Source organism: Osmerus eperlanus, chromosome 1, assembly GCF_963692335.1.
Source record: "Osmerus eperlanus chromosome 1, fOsmEpe2.1, whole genome shotgun sequence".
NCBI classification, from domain to species: Eukaryota; Metazoa; Chordata; class Actinopteri; order Osmeriformes; family Osmeridae; genus Osmerus; species Osmerus eperlanus.
In genome coordinates, this window is record NC_085018.1 from 5,515,113 (window position 1) to 5,531,620 (window position 16,508).

The window sequence follows — 16,508 nt, forward strand, 5'->3', positions numbered from 1 at the left end:
CATTTGGTAGAGATGCCATTTGCAGTTTTATAACTAGGAGATGTGAAGTCTAAGAGACAGGAAGTCTGGGTGACCTGAAAGAGTTCTTGTCACCTGGGGGGAAGAGACAGTTGGTCTGAAGACAATGTGGATTCAACTGTATTGTTCTAAGGATTTAACCAATGACAGAAGAGATTTGGTATAGCTGCATGTCTGTAGGATGGACCAATGACTTTTGAGAACTGTTGTATCTATAAAATGGTCTGTTGAAGAATGTTCTGGGGGGTTCAGGGCCATCAGCTGGGTAGTGCTGGTGGGCTGGATTCTCCCGGTTCCATTCTAGAATGCTAGATGGAGCTGTATAGAATTGTCTTTGTGTTATTGTCTTATGTTTGTGTGTCGATGATGTTATGTTGATAACGTTATTATGTTCAAATCTACGTCAAATAAACATTAACTCTGTACTTCACCCGACTTCAGCTTAAACGATTGATTCTCTCAAAAACTTCCACGACAGTTGGTAAGCATCGATGACTGAGGAACGTTAACGGTAGGCCTATTAGTATTAGGCCCTCATTTTGACACTTGGATGATGATGAAAAGTATGATGTGAGAGGAGCACACGACGTTACCACACTTTTCTTACTATCTCGTTCTTTTCTTTTTAATGCGCCCGATTTATATTTTCTCTCCATTTTCGTATACTCTGTTCTTTTCTATAGAACGGAAATTGACCAGCCAATAGCGTGGGTCGTTAGCTGGTCAATTCCCATGATGCAAGGCGGTAGATAGAGTTGTGTTAAAATTTGCTGATAAATTTGCCTTTGTTCGAAATACAAATGTAACTTCATGAATTTAGTTTTTTTAATGAGTCTGCTTAGAATGTAGTGTTTTGTTGCCTGGTAATTGTTATTATTGTGCTGGTTTACCATTGTAACCATGAGTTAAGTGACGGTTAGGTTTGATAAGAAGAGCTGGATTTGCAAATCATTTAGCCGTAAGTAGCCTTATTCAGCAACCACATGAGTTATGTCACTTAGCGAGGGCTCCTTTCTCGTCAAGTGACGCAAGCTCAGTGGCGTTTGGGGGCCCCCTGACAGGCACGGGGCCCTGGGGCAGCCGCACCCACGCTCTCTCCGCTACTGAGAAGAGCAGTGGTAAAATACAAGTTATGAAAAGAGACCGCGTCCGTGTCTTATTGTCCACACTATCATATTCAATTATATCTAAAACAAACTTATAAAGAGCTCGGTTAGACTACCAAAGTTGAATTAGTAATGTTGTTAGCGATGCTAGCGTTATTTTGCTAGCTAGCCTAGCCTATAACATTTCACTGGGTTTGCAGCTGTTTGATTAACTGAAATTATTATGAAATGTTATGTTCTACTAGCCATTTGCCTACTTTAGCAAGTCACTGTATTTCCAAGCCCTTATAGTGTAACTGAGAAAACAGTAAATAATTCCTCTTTCAAGTAATAAGCCCCCATTCAAGTGTTGAGCATAAAATTAGCTGCACGGTCAGTAGAGATCTTGAGAGAAGCCACTTTTTTCTTCTAAAAACTGACTATAAGCCGCTTCGAAATATAAGCCGCACAAGCACAAAAAAACTATTAAATTGAAGTACAAGCCGCGGCTTATTTTCCGTAAAATACGGTAATAATCCAGTGATAATATCCAGCTTCTTCCATTTGGATAACTTTATTAATCAAATCTTTTCAGTTTTCAAATCGAGTCAATGTATAGCATTTTTTATTTACCTTTACAAATACTGCAAGTCACAAGGTCTCAGAGATTTGTTCAAACTTAAAAAAACTATGTAACATCTTTCTCCCCCCCCCACACACTCCAATACCACTGGAGGGGTATTTCTCTCTTCTCAGCCCTTGACATCAAGGTTGACTGCCAACGTTTGTGTCACACAAAGTCATTGCCCCAAGAAGCTTCTGTTGATTCACTCAAGACTAGATTGGTTGAATTAGATTGTTGGAGACGGCACCCGAGTGGTCTGCTAGATCCCTGTATTGCATCCAGCTCTCCTCTCTCACTCCCCTCACCATTCCCTTCTGCTGTAGAAGTAAAGGGATAAACAAGACGGCAAAAGTTAAGTTGTCACATTCAACGAGACATCTGCTAAAACTCTTTATAAATAAACATGAAATCAATCCAGACTTTTCCATATTTGCAACTCCATTGGGGTCACCATAGCTTGCTCCCTCCAAGCAAGTGTCAATATTTTTATTTAAAACATTTTAGTATCATATTTAGCTAAATTACTTATTTTGTGTCAGTCTGTTTTTAACTGTCACTTTTAATAGGGTAGTATATTACAACAACTCTCAGCTGTACCAGCTGAAAAACACATTTTACCAGATGACTGTGTACACAGGGTTTAGAAACTTGAATGGACTTGAGCAGTACTCTAGGGCACACTGTAGGCAGAGGGTCTGTAAACACAATTGAGCATGCAAACCTTTTCCTCTGTGTCAGCCAGGACCAGAATGATGTCTCCCTTACTGAACTGCAACTGTCCTTCTCCAGAACCCTCTAATGCCAATACCTGTTGTCAATTAGACACACATTACATAGAACTTGTTGCTTTTCACTCTAAGTACACTTTATTTGTATAGCATTTTACAAAGTGCTTTTCATTAATCAAATCAAAGTAAATAATGATGTTAGGCCAGACACGGCAGGCAAAAATAGTGTTTTTTCATGTACAGTACTGGTCAATTTTAAGATTTTCTGCTATTTTGCTTCCATAATGTGTTTATTAGAAAACATTTATTATTATGTTTTTACTATACTTTGTCTATTCCAGCCTGTAGATTTATCCCAAATTCCACACAAATTGGCATTCTAACATAAGATACAGTGAGGGAATATTTTTTTAAATTCTCTGCTGATTTTGTACGTTTGCCCACTGACAAGGAAATGATAATTCTATAATGTTAATGGTTTATTTGAAAAGTGAGAGACAGAATATCAACAAAAAAAATCCAGAAAATTTAAAAAAAGATTATGAATTGATTGGCATTTTAATGAATGAAATAAGTATTTGACCCCCTCTCACAGAAGGATTTCTGGCTCCCAGGTGTCTTTTATACAGGTAACGAGCTGAGATTAGGAGCACACTCAAAGGGAGTGCTCCTAATCTCAGTTTGTTACCTATATAAAAGACAACTGTCCACAGAAGCAATCAATCAATCAGATTCCAAACTCTCCACCATGACCAAGAGCTGTCCAAGGATGTAGACCTACACAAGGCTGGAATGGGCTACAAGACCATCGCCAAGCAGCTCGGTGAGAAGGTTACAACAGTTGGTGCAAATATTTGCAAATGGAAGAAACAAAAGAACTGTCAATCTCCCTAAATCTGGGGCTCCATGCAAGATCTCCCCTCGTGGAGTTGCAATGATCATGAAAATGGTGAGGGATCAGCCCAGAACTACACAAGACAATCTTGTCAATGATCTCAAGGCAGCTGGGACCATGGTCACCAAGAAAACAATTGGTAACACACTACACTGTGAAGGATTGAAATCCTGCAGTGCCCGCAAGGTCCCCCTGCTCAAGAAAGCACATGTGAAGTTAGCCAATGAACATCGGAAAGATTCAGAGGAGAAAGTGTTGTGGTCAGATGAGACCAAAATCGAGTTATTTGGCATCAACTCAACTCGCCGTGTTTGGAGGAGGAGGAATGCTGCCTATGACCCCAAGAACACCATCCCCACTGTCAAACACGGAGGTGGAAACATTATGCTTTGGGTTTGTTTTTCTGATAACGGGACAGGACAACTTCACCGCATCAAAGCTACAATGGAAGGGGCCATGTACTGTCAAATCTTTGCTGAGAACCTCCTTCCCTGAGCCAGGGCATGGAAAATGGGGCGTGGATGGGTATTCCAGCATGACAATGAACACACGGCCAAGGCAACAAAGGAGTGGCTCAAGAAGAAGCACATTAAGGTCCTGCAGTGGCCTAGCCAGTCTACAGACCTTAATCCCATAGAAAATCTGTGGAAGGAGCTGAAGGCTCAAGTCAGTCTCGAAACCTTAATGATTTGGAGAAGATCTGCAAAGAGGAGTGGGACTAAATCCCTCCTAGGTGTGTGCAAACCTGGAGGCCAACTAAGAGAAACGTCTGACCTCTGTGACTGCCAACAAGGGCTTTGCCACCAAGTACCAAGTCATGTTGTGCAGAGGGGTCAAATACTTATTTCACATTAAAATGCAAATCAATTTATAACAATTTTTACATGCATTTTTCTCGATTTTGTTGTTATTCTGTCTCTCACTGTTATAAATAAACCTACCATTAAAATTATAGACTGATCATTTCTTTGTCAGTGGGCCAACGGCCAAATTTGTGGCAGTCAACATTTTTATTGTGGCGGCCCGCCACAAATAAGTCAATGTATGGGAAACACTGCATCTACACATCTTCAACACAGAACCAGGAACGTCTCATTTGATGTGAATGGTGCTCTTAGCCCACACGAGTTAAGGTTGGAATATGCTTCTCTCAAGAAGAAAGGCAGTGTTGGAGATGCCTGCGCTTTATCTAAAAACATATCAGACACATGACAAGAGAGTGACAAGTTTGAGATCAAGAAAATGTGAAGCTGTCGGGGGGAAATAAATGCATCCCTCTCTCTGGCTTTTGTGGCACTATGGATAACATCGGAGTGTAGGCTATAATTTTTTTAAATCAATTTTTAGAGGCATTTCTGCCTTTAGTTTGTATAGGGACAGTGTAGAGGAGACAGGAAACTCAGGAGGAGAGAGAGGGGTGGGATGACATGCAGTAAAGGGCCTGGGCTATTTTTGAACCCAGACTGCGGTGATGTGACACGCTCTGGTGAAAAGGGCGGTTGTCGGCCAACTAATTTCATCGTTTTTTACAGACTGTTAAAGTGCAGATTGTAAGATTTCAAATGATGTGTCATACATTGAAAACTGAAAATATTTGAAGACACGCGTATCTGAATGTTGATAAACTTGGAAAGCTCTAGCCCAGATATCCGGCTTCAAAGATTTTAGACCTTTTCACGCTTTAAGAGAGGTGTGATTGTTTTGTGTTAATCATTAGAAGCGTTGAGTGCCGGTTATTTCACCACAGTGAAGAAAAATATAAGAAAACAATATTCGCACTCGATCAAATTCCAGAATCCTGCTTTCTTGACTTATCCTAGATGTGTTTTGACACCCAGTATTTTTGTACTGACTACATTGCACTGTACCTGGCCCGATTATGGTTCAAGTTATGTGTTAACTTGTTGGTGCAAATTGCTTCTTCCGAAAACAGCCTGAAATATGTAGCCTATTCATGGTTTACCAGGTCAAACAAAGAAAAATATATCCTGTGTACAATGCAATGCCCGAGATTAGCCTATTAATTCTATTTAGTCTGTGGATGTAGGCTAAAACGAACGACTCGTCCGGTCGTTTTTATTCTATTAACTCCAGTCAACATATCTAAAACTATCTCCCCCAATAATTTTTGTTCGATTCTCGAACCTGGCTCATACTACTAGTTTTTTCATAGAATAATTTTTCCTGATTTTTGCTAAATTTGAAACCAATCCAAAATGGGTAAACTAGCACCCCATTTATTTGCTTACGTCAAGAAAAGTTGTCTGGAAACGTGCTCGCGGATACGAACAGGGGACGAGCACAAAAGGGAACATCAGCAAATCGCTGATTTACCTGACCTGAATGAGAACAAGGAGAAAGTACTTGATAATCTACAGTTGTCTGCCTTTATTCTAACAAGTTTTACAAATGGTTGCACAAATACATGATGGTTGTTTGAAGAGTTCATTTCCGTTATTTTAAAGCAGATTTAACCATTTTGTAATGAACGCTATTATGCTCATGGCATGACAAACGTAATTATAGCCTAATATAATTAGTTATAATATCGTGGCATGTTACGGCGTCATTATAGGTGTACCTAGCAAGCATTAGCAGCATTTGTATCGGTTAACGTTGATATGTTATCTGTAGCAAAGACGAAGATGAATAAATCTCCTCAAATCCTTCTCTTCTCACATAACTGGTGCTAAAACCCTCTACTTTCTGAACAAAATTAACTCCGCTTCAAACCCCCACAAACTTTTTTCTACCTTCTCCACCCTTCTTAACCCACCTCCCCCACCCCCTCCCTCCACCCTGACAGCAGACGACTTCTCCTCCTTCTTTGAGAAAAAAGTCACCGACATTAGCAGTCGGTTCCCTAAACCCACCTTTCCTACCCTCTGACCCTCCATGACTGACCCAACTAAATGTCTAAACTCTTTTTCTCCCCTGTCTGAGGCAGAGATCTCTGACCTCATTCTCTCTCATCACCCCATCTCCTGTCCCCTTGATCCTATCCCCTCCCCTCTCTTTCAAACCATCTCCCCCTCCATCATAACTTTTCTTCTCCATGTCCTAAACTCCTCTCTTACCTCCGGCACCTTCCCCTCTGCCTTCAAACAGGCTAGAGTTACCCATCTACTCAAAAAACCCTCCCTTAACCCTGCTGTCCTCCAGAACTACAGACCGGTATCACTGTTACCCTTCTTTTAAAAAACAATTGAACGTGCTGTATCTAACCAACTGTCAAACTTTCTCAGAACAACCTGCTTGACCCCAACCAATCGGGTTTCAAGACTGGCCACTCCACAGAGACTGCCCTCCTTTCAGTCACCACTGCCCTCCAGTCTGCCAGAGCGGCTTCCAGGTCATCCGTCATCATTCTGCTGGACCTTTCTGCAGCGTTTGATACGGTTAACCACCAGATCCTGCTCTCCAGACTTTCTGAGATGGGCATCACTGGCACTGCACTCCATTGGATCTCATCCTACCTGTCGGGAAGATCCTACCAGGTCTCCTGGCGAGGCAAACTGTCAGGCCCTCGCCAGCTCTCCACTGGTGTCCCACAGGGCTCCGTCCTGGGACCCCTCCTCTTCTCTCTGTACACCACCTCACTTGGACCAATAATCACCTCCCATGGCTTCTCCTACCACTGCTACGCTGACGACACGCAGCTGTACCTGTCGTTCTCCCCGACCGATCCGGGGATCTCAGCTAGGATTGAGGCCTGCCTCACAGACATCTCCGCCTGGATGACCGAGCACCACATCCAGCTGAACCTCGCCAAAACAGAACCAAAACTTCTCATCATCCCGGCTAAACCCTCCATCTCCCACGATCTCTCAATCACCCTGGGATCTGCGACGGTGACCCCTTCGTCCTCTGCCAGGAACCTCGGGGTTACCATGGACGACAAGCTCTCCCTCACGGCCCACATTGCTGCAGTCTCCCGGTCGTGTAGATTCACCCTCTACAACATCCGGAAGATCAGGAGATACCTGTCTGAGCACTCCACCCAGCTGCTAGTCCAAGCACTTGTCCTCTCCAAGTTGGACTATTGCAACTCGCTGCTCGCTGGTCTCCCAGCATGTGCAACCCGCCCTCTTCAGAGGATTCAGAACGCAGACGCTCCCATGTTATCCCGCTCCTCATCTCTCTCCACTGGCTACCTATCATGGCCCGTATCAGATTCAAGACCCTGGTACTGACCTTCCGAGCAGTGAACGGGACTGCACCCGTCTACATCAAGTCTCTCCTGCAGCCTTACACCCCCACCCGTCACCTACGGTCTTCTTCAGACAACCGCCTGGCGGTCCCAACACAAGCTCTTCTCCTGTCTGGCCCCCCAGTGGTGGAATCAACTCCCCACCTCCATCAGAGACACTGACTGTCTCTCCAACTTCAAGAAAAGGCTCAAGACGCACTTGTTCCGGGAGTACAACGGTACTTAGGAATGGTTCGTTTGACCCGATGTTAGTTTCCTCAAGGATCACAATGACTCTTGCTTAGAGACTTGTTGCTCTTGTGGTTAGTGGTAACTGATTTAAAAATGTTGTACTCGCTGTGATATATTGTTTTTATTATTGTTGCTTGTTTTTTCCACAGGTACACTTGCACTTATAGCGGTTCATGTTGTTTAATTGTAACTTGTTTAACTACATGCTCTTATGGTTCTTCCCTTTGGCACTTACTTTGGTTGTTCACAATGTGTGCTTCATGTTTTGGCTACTCGCAATGTTTTTGTGGCTATCTTGTTGTTATGATCAGTGACCTATGCACTTTGTAAAGCTCTCTCTTGGAAGTCGCTTTGGATAAAAGAGTCTGCTAAATGAATAAATGTAAATGTATCGTGTCGTGGTGTACTAGCAGCACATGTAGATTTAAGCAAATCAAGACTTGCATGTACAGTAAGTAATGTCACATTACATTATGTATTTAAACTCAAGCTTGTGTGGTGCGTCACTGTCTTCAATGCCACAGCCTAAACTTTGTCAAAAGAAAAGTTCTCATTTTCGGCGCTTTAGCCATTTCCCCCTAAATAAATGTCAAGCTTATTTACGTTTTTGGGGGCATATCATTTCAGTTAGCACATGGTACTGTTTGAATCGCAATTCCATCTGAAATACTGCCGGAGACAATGTTGTTAGAATAGCTTGTTTCAAAGGGGGTTCAGCTTGTTTCAAAAGGGGTTCTTAATGAATGAATGCAATATAAGTAGGCTAAATGCTTGAAAATATCACTACAAGGGAAACACGTAAGGTGACGTTGAAGTCATAGAGGTTAGGAACGTTTTTACACTGGATTGTCCAATATCTTCGTTTGATCCAACTTTTCAACTGAGGCTGCTAAAGCTCATCACTATTCCCTCTTGCAGGGGAAATGAGAAGACAACCGTTTCATTCTACACTTTACTTTTTGTATTTTGAATTGTAAATGAGCAGCAACAAATGTATGCTTTTAGATCTATGCAATCTTCATAAATAATAAGTAGCCATTTTTATATAAAATATACAGAAATATCAGTTGTAAAAATAACAGTTAATAAACGGACCCACCTGCAACAGACGCAAGCAAGCACACCCTACAATTTCCACAGAAATTGTACCCTCTCTAGTTGCACTCGTTATTTCATTCCACCTCATGCTCTTCTTGTCATAGGGAATACCAATAACAAATGATGCTTTGATTGATAGCCGAGTGTGGGTCTCTGGCTTGTGGACCTTTTGGGAATTGGTCCGCTGCCCAGGGGATTTGTTAAACGCATTCTAGTAGATTGTTCATATTCGCGCACATGCATGGCTTTCAGGTGGTGAAAAAGATTGCTAGTGTTTCCACCTTTGGCTTGCACAATTCAACGACACAACTTACAGAGTACTGTTTGTTGGTCGATGTCGGATAACTTGAAACCAAACCATTTCCAAACAACAGAAGAGTTTGGAAGACTTTTTTAACCAATTCTTCTTCGTCCGGCAAATCGACCCCACTGGCGTTATTTTCAGACATCCAACACTTGCCAACAAAAGCAGTTTACTCCAACGATTGTTTGCTTCCTCTGGAGTTGCACTAGCTTGTTTGTTGACTTTCATTGGCTGGCACAATGCGGGCAGCGTCCATGCTAAAATGTTTTTTTTTGTAAAGGATACTAATTTGAACTAGCCCACTAGGCTGTATCACTTGACTTATATTTTGTATATTTTTTTCACCGTGTAGTGTCTTCCTTAAACAATGATGCACTATTGATGGTCAATTTGAATAGTAGTGTATGTTTTGTTAATTAAGGGACAGCTGCCTTCTGTTATCTGTTATCAGACCATTTTCACACCAAACAATGCTGACACAAATTATAACTCATCAATGCATTGTTCATTCTTTTTTACTCTTCTACATTCCCTTAAATGTTTGTGTAAAAAAGATGCCTTACCTTGTAAAGGAAGCCAGGTGGATTTAGGTAAATGTCATGACCAGTGCTTTTGGTGTCTGAGGGGAGTTGCTGAGAAACCCCATCGCCCTTATCATCCTTCTTCTGTTCCCCCACTTGGCTGTCCTCCACAGGAGGGAGGGAGTGTCTATTTGAGTAAAGGGGAGGAGCAGGTATGGGTGGCAGTTTGGCAATCTGCCTAGGTTCAGCCACATTTGCGTTCTCTGGTTTGGGCTGTGAAGCTGGCATATCACTCTCCATAAACTTAGATGGAGTCACCTTTGGATCTGACGTCTCCTCAGATTGGCTATACACCTGCTCCAAGCCCTCAGATTGGCTATTAACCTGGTCTTCCTCCTGTGCCATACTCTCTGGGTGGCTGGGACCTTCACTGGTGCCATCGCTTGGGGTGGAATTCTCACTGTCGCACATGGACTGGCGTTTGGGCATCCCAGGACCCATGTAGCTCAGCTCCTCCAAGTCTGACATTTCAGAAATGCCCGTGGTGAGTTGAGGAGACCTTCCCCGGCTGCTGCCATCGACTTCCTGAGAGAACTCCTCCAAGATACTTTGTGGATGGGCAAAGGGGTCAGAATCTTTGCCACTGGGAGCCAAGGAGGTATGGAGAGAGGTGTGGTCTGTTGGGAAGGCTGTGTTGCAAGGAATGGGGGCAGAGATAACCAGGGACTTCATCTTCTTGCTTGATTTAGTCCCACTTAAAAGTAAAAAGACAAAGACACATTTACATCTGAGTGAAAGACTGAGGGACACAATTTTCACATAAAGCATTCCACATCATTTTAAACGGCTTGTACATGTACTCATTTTGAAACTGCTTACAGGGCTCCCGACTAACCTTTTTTACTAGGAGCATTGTAGCCCCTAACTGAAGATTGTAAGGGCACAGGCAGAATATTTAGTGGAGCACACGTTAAAACGACTTGCCACGCAATTGTTCATATTTTCCCCATTTTAAATGTATTACTGATAAAGTGCTGCTTTGAGTTCACAGTAGGGTGGTGCTATATGACCAACATCTCATATCTTCATATAGATCCTTTCATATCCCAATAATAATTCATATCACAATATGGCACATTTTCTTTAAATTCAATGAATATATAGTTTATATAAAATGACCATATGGAGAGGCTTACTCATATTTGATTTTTTAAGGCTTAAAATTGCGGCCCTTTTGGTCGCATATGCTCCTGAAATGTAATCTGTGCAACCTCAAAATATATTTGGGAGTGTAGCAGACATTTACATAATTCACTGGACACGTTCAAGTGGACGCTGCACCTTTAAGGGCGCAGTGACATTTGGGCTACGTTGTGGGTAGTAGCCAGCCACGTTTTCTGTTCAAAATATTTTGTTTTTGTAGGCCTACTTGATAAACGACGCACAAAGTTGTGTGCGAAAATTGAAAAGTTTGCCGACCTCCCATCTTTTCCAACTCCTTACAGAAGCATTTGTGCGAGTGCAAATAACTTGTGGCGCGACATGTTTTCATTTTTTTTTTTTTTTAAGCAACTGACGCTGATTGCACAATAGTATGTGAGTTGATACAGTGACTGTTCCACCGTTCTATCCAACATTACATAACCAACTAGAGAGGGTACAATTTCTGGGGAAATTGTAGGGTGTGCTTGCTTGCGTCTGTTGCAGAGGGGTCCGTTTTTTAATGACATTTTTACAACTGATATTTCTGTAGGCTATATTTTATATAAAAATGCATACTTATTATTTATAAAGATTACATAGATTTAAAAGCATAATTTGTTTGCTGATTTACAATGCAAAATATTAAGAGTGAAGTGTAGAATGAAATAGTTGTCTTCTCATTTCCCCTGCAAGAGGGAATGGTGATCGGCTTCATCAGCCTCATACTTGAATCAAAACGAATACATTTGGCAGACCGGTGTAAAAATTGTCCTCTGAAAAATTGTCCTCTGACTTAAACGTCCTTTTAAGTTTTTCCTTCAGACACGATACCAAAAATTCAGTAGTCGGTGCCAATACCAGTAAAATAACACGATTCTCGATGCCAATTTCGATACCACGGTTAAAAAAAAGGATTCCATGAACTTGAAACATGAACTTCTTTATTAAAATATTTGAAAAATAGCAAAATGTCATAAGACATACAAAACAAGGGCAATAGAGCATAGCACAACATAATAAAGTGCAATTAAGCCATTCAGCTAACAAGATGAACATGAGTTTTGGCAAAATTGCATAATTTTTCACAGCATTTCACAACTTTTCTTGGCTAGTTCAAGGTTTTTACTGAGGAAAACTAACATGTTAACATTGTCTTGGGTAAGTCGGGAACGTCTTGGACTGACAATGATTCCTGAGACACTGAAGACCCTTTCGGAAGCACAGCTTGAAGCTGCAATGCAGAGATACCTCCTTGCAAATTCTGCAAGTTGAGGTATTGGGCCTCCATTCATTTTCCACCAGATGAGGGGATCTTCGTCTGCGCTCAGTTCTGGCATTTTGCTATATACCAGGAACTCTCCATTTAACTTATCTTGTGTGGAGAGCCCTGCTTGAGATGATGTGACATCACTGCCCTTGTTCTCGCCTTGAATTGCTGAAAGCAGATGCTTCAAATCAGTCTTTGACTTTTTAGATGGCCTGCTTTGGCTCAAGGCCTCTGCTCCTGTTGCCATGGTGGTTTCAGATGTACCAGCTCCATCATCGGTATTCCCCACTTGCTCCAAGAGACTTTGCTTCACGTCATCCTCCAGAGCAACAAAACTGGCCTTAAATCTCGGATCTAGGTAGGTGGCAGTGTTTAGCAGAAGCTGCACCTCCCTATTCTCATAACGTTGGTTGAGGCTTTCCCTTACTAAGCTCTTCATCTCTCTAGTAAGTAGAGTGTCATCCTCCTTATCCCTGAGACAAGAGAGCATCTTCCATAACAGCGGTAAGACAGAGGAGAGAGTAGTGTGCTTCTCACCACTGAGTGCATCTGTAAAAGGACTCAGTGGCTCAAGGACTTCTTTCAGTGTTTCTAGGATTGTGATGTCATTGTCTTTTGGCATCAGGTGCAATTTTTTTCTGTCCTCTGCCAGGACTGCACACAGAGCTTGCTGCTGCTCCACAAATCTCTCCACCATATCATAAGAGGAATTCCAACGGGTGGGTGCATCATGTATCAAATTGTGTTCTGTTTTTGTTTTGTTTTGAGTTGTCGCGACAGCTTTGATGACCTGGTGAAGGCAGATATGGTTCTGCGCAGCCTTGACAGGGCTGTAGATACCCTGTCGATGTTGATGGCTTTGTTAACGGCCAGGTGCAAGTTGTGGCCAAAACAAGGGATCCATGTGTAGTCATCTTTAAAAGCCTTTTGGTTGTTGGATGCATTGTCTGTTGTGATGCCTGCTAGTTTTGCAATGTCCAACTTCCACTCCTCAGTAACTACTTTGTCAAATGCCTCCCTCAAACTGTCACCTGTGTGGTCTGAGTTCAGGCCACTACAGCCTAAACACCAGGAGTGCAACTCCCATGACTGTGTTATGTATTGCATGGTAATGGACATGAACGTGTCTGCAGCTCTGCTTGTCCACAGGTCAGTTGTGCATGCATAGAATGGCTTTTCTTTGAGATATTGTGTGATCAGGTCCCTTGTTTCACTGTAGATTTTTGGTATTTCTGTGTACATGAAATAATTTCTACTTGGAAGTTGATATCTGGGATTGAATTTATGGAGCATTTGCTGAAATCCGTTTTTTTCAACAATGTAGACAGGGATTTGGTCGATACATATGAACTCTGCTACACTTCTATCCAATCTCCTGGCCTCATTTGAATTTCTCTCATTTTGTGTGCTTCCCTAGAGCCTCGGTTATGGTTGGCTGTGATTGCTGACTTCGAGTTGGCTGAGTTGTCTCCTGGACGTCATCCTCTGGCTGAAACTGGAAAAGGAAAATTGACATTTCAGTTAATATAGTGAATTCACTATTAATTCATTCAATAGAAAGAGCACAGGCACCTATAATGCACAAGCACCTGCCTGCCCTGCACATTGGCTCCAGCCCACGCACGCACACACCTATTAGTAGATGCAGCCATTTGAAAATCTTTACCACTAAAGACTAAAGCTTCTTAAAGGATGTATTAAATACAAAATAAATCAATGTTCGTTGTGGTCGCGGCGAAATTCTGTCACTCGCAAATCGTCTTTTAGGCTATACATGAGTCTATGGCATCGTAAAAAAAAAAATGGCTCATCGTGTTTTGTCAAACCAATTGCATATTCATTTGTAACTATATTAAACTAGGACATTCAGTGAATTTTGCTAGTTTTGACATGATTCTTGCAAGATACAGGGCTGCATACATTTCTCTCCTTCTAACCAATTGTAGGCTATGCTAACGTTAAAACAGCATAGCTGACCTAAACTACGTAGGCTACATAACATAAGCCATTATAAAGTACTGCCTCTCGTACCTTATTGCTTAAATAACACATGTGCCCACCATCTCAAACATCATGTAACGTGTATTTTACATTTACATTTAGTCATTTAGCATACGCTCTTATCCAGAGCGACTTACAGTAAGTACAGGGACATTCCCCCGAGGCAAGTAGGGTGAAGTGCCTTGCCCAAGGACACAACATCAGTTGGCATGACCGGGAATCGAACTGGCAACCTTCGGATTACTAGCCCGATTCCCTCACCGCTCAGCCACCTGACTCCCTATTCCGTATTTCAGTATGACAGATTAAAAAAACTGAAAAAGTACATTCTTTGGATGTTGTCAATATGAATCAGAACTCACCTTGAATTCTTTGAACAAATCCGGATGACGGTCTTTCAGGTGTTTGGCTAAATTGGAAGTATTACCTCCCTTGGTCTGAAGACCACGGTAGCATGTTTTACAAAGTGGCTTCTTCGGATTAATTATAACCCCACTGTCATCTGCCTCAAACGCAAAATACTTCCAAACACAACTTTTTGTGCCTTTCTTTTCAACGAGTCGAGGTGGGGCGATCTCTGCAGCTGCAGTTTCCATCTTGGTTTTCTGAATGTAAACGTCGGCTGGAACAGTCCAGAATACTGCCCCCATCAGTTCCAGAAGAGGCGCAGCACCGATGCTAACATCTGGCATCGGCGCTCACGGTGCTTCAAAAAAATGTGCATCGTCGGTGTTTTGTTATTTTAGCATCGAAAGGTGTTGTAAGTATCGGTTCTCGTGACATCCCTACTCATATTGCATTCACTCATTAATAAAGAACCCCCTTTGAAGCTTATTCTAACAACAACGTTGTGACCGGCAGTAGCTATCTCAGATGGAATCGCGATTCAAACAGTACCATCTGCTAACTGAAAATATGCCCCCAAAAACGTAAATAAGCTTGACATTTATTTAGGGGAAAATCGCTCATTCATAAAAAGCTCACTGGTAGCGATCATTGTCAGTAACAACGCAAAATGCGATATAGCCCTGTGTAGAGAAGCTGACACAGGTAAATTGTACTTGACTACTACTAACGACTACTGTTGTGTTCGTCTTGGTAGCGATTGCGTTGCTTGAATTCGATTCAACGTTCCGTTGTACGGTTTAGGCAGAAATTACGTTTTTTTATGAACAGATTGACAAAGTTTAGGCTGTGGCAATGAAGTTCAGGTTGGTAGTCAGATAGTTAAATCAAGTTTTTCATTAGTGGAAACCTATGGCTCTGGTAAATAACGTAAATAAGCTTGACATTTATTACAGAACATGGCTCTGGTGGAAACTAAGGGGAGTTCCGAACATGTTCTGTCGCCGTTTGGCTTCCGAGATGCTTTTTTTACTTGACTGTCTGGCATACAGCATTGCAGTGAGCTACATTGGTTTGAAACCACAGGTAATGATAATTTCACCAAAAAATCATTTACTTTTAATAATATAAAATAAATTATTATCAATAAATTATTAATAATAAATCCTACAACAAAAATTTATTTGTGAGGAATGTTTATTTTAACGATTGAAAACGGATGCATCACAGCAGGGCCGGCCCAGGCCTTTATGGGGCCTTAAGCAGAATTTATTTGGGGACCCCTCGGCATCGCCAATTATATATATTTTTTCTTAATTACCGTATTTCTTCTATTAAATTTATTACACATAATTTTTTCCATTTTTGTTGTGCCGTTTATTCGTGGGCGGCGTTTATTTGAGGGCAGCGTTTAATCGAAGAAATACGGTATTCTAGGATAGCTGCGCTAGCATGCTAACGTGTTAGTTAGCTACATTAAATGTTCTTAAATATTTGAAAAGTACGGTCTTCTAGATCACCGATTAAGCAACGAGCAAATGTCAATGTTAGTTAGACTAGCTAGCTCTATCTCATCTGCTTTTTATTAACGCTGATTTGCAAGGAAGTTAGCTGCAAGAACAGCTAGATAGCGAAAACACCTAGACTACCTACTGTAGCCTGTAAACAAGCTTGCTAACAAAAGAGCACAGGTGCTTCTCCAGTTCTTTCAATAAATAGGCTAGACTGCTATTCCGTTTTCTGGCAATTTTTTCATAAGCTTCCCTTCTATGCAGCTTAACAGCTAGTCTCTAGCTAGCTATACTAATTTGCCAGGTAAGGTATGTTGATGTGATATTTGAAACGTATTTAGCTAACAGTGTACTCCTAGTGCAACACAAGAGAATGTTCATTAAAATGACATTCTGCTACTAGGTATTTCAGGACATGCTACTCCTACCGTATTTCTGGGGCGGCGTTTATTACACAATGTACATT

General features: G+C 41.8%; 2 protein-coding genes across 4 annotated transcripts in view; both read right to left on the bottom strand.

Annotated features, from left to right (window-relative positions):
* Positions 1-1,658: 1,658 nt before the first annotated feature.
* The window catches only part of bin2b (bridging integrator 2b), a 32,267-nt gene continuing 17,417 nt past the window's right edge, over positions 1,659-16,508 (bottom strand). For all 3 annotated transcript variants that reach the window (XM_062455494.1, XM_062455447.1, XM_062455551.1), the window contains 3 exons: positions 9,758-10,469; positions 2,450-2,536; positions 1,659-2,045 (listed from right to left, as the gene is read on the bottom strand). In XM_062455494.1, the coding sequence (XP_062311478.1) occupies positions 1,941-2,045; positions 2,450-2,536; positions 9,758-10,469 (904 nt within the window). In that variant the 3' untranslated portion in view covers positions 1,659-1,940. The remainder of the gene's footprint in view (positions 2,046-2,449; positions 2,537-9,757; positions 10,470-16,508) is intronic.
* LOC134022339 (E3 SUMO-protein ligase ZBED1-like) lies at positions 11,886-14,950 on the bottom strand. The gene is made up of 2 exons (XM_062463827.1): positions 14,549-14,950; positions 11,886-13,680 (listed from the first exon to the last, which is right to left on the bottom strand). Exon 2 carries the CDS (start codon positions 12,880-12,882, stop codon positions 12,001-12,003), a length of 882 nt encoding a protein of 293 aa, XP_062319811.1. The 5' UTR covers positions 12,883-13,680; positions 14,549-14,950; the 3' UTR covers positions 11,886-12,000.

What these genes read in the sequence shown, in the direction of transcription:
- LOC134022339 (XM_062463827.1), bottom strand. Translation starts at nt 12,882, where the DNA reads ATGGTGGAGAGATTTGTGGAGCAGCAGCAAGCTCTGTGTGCAGTCCTG.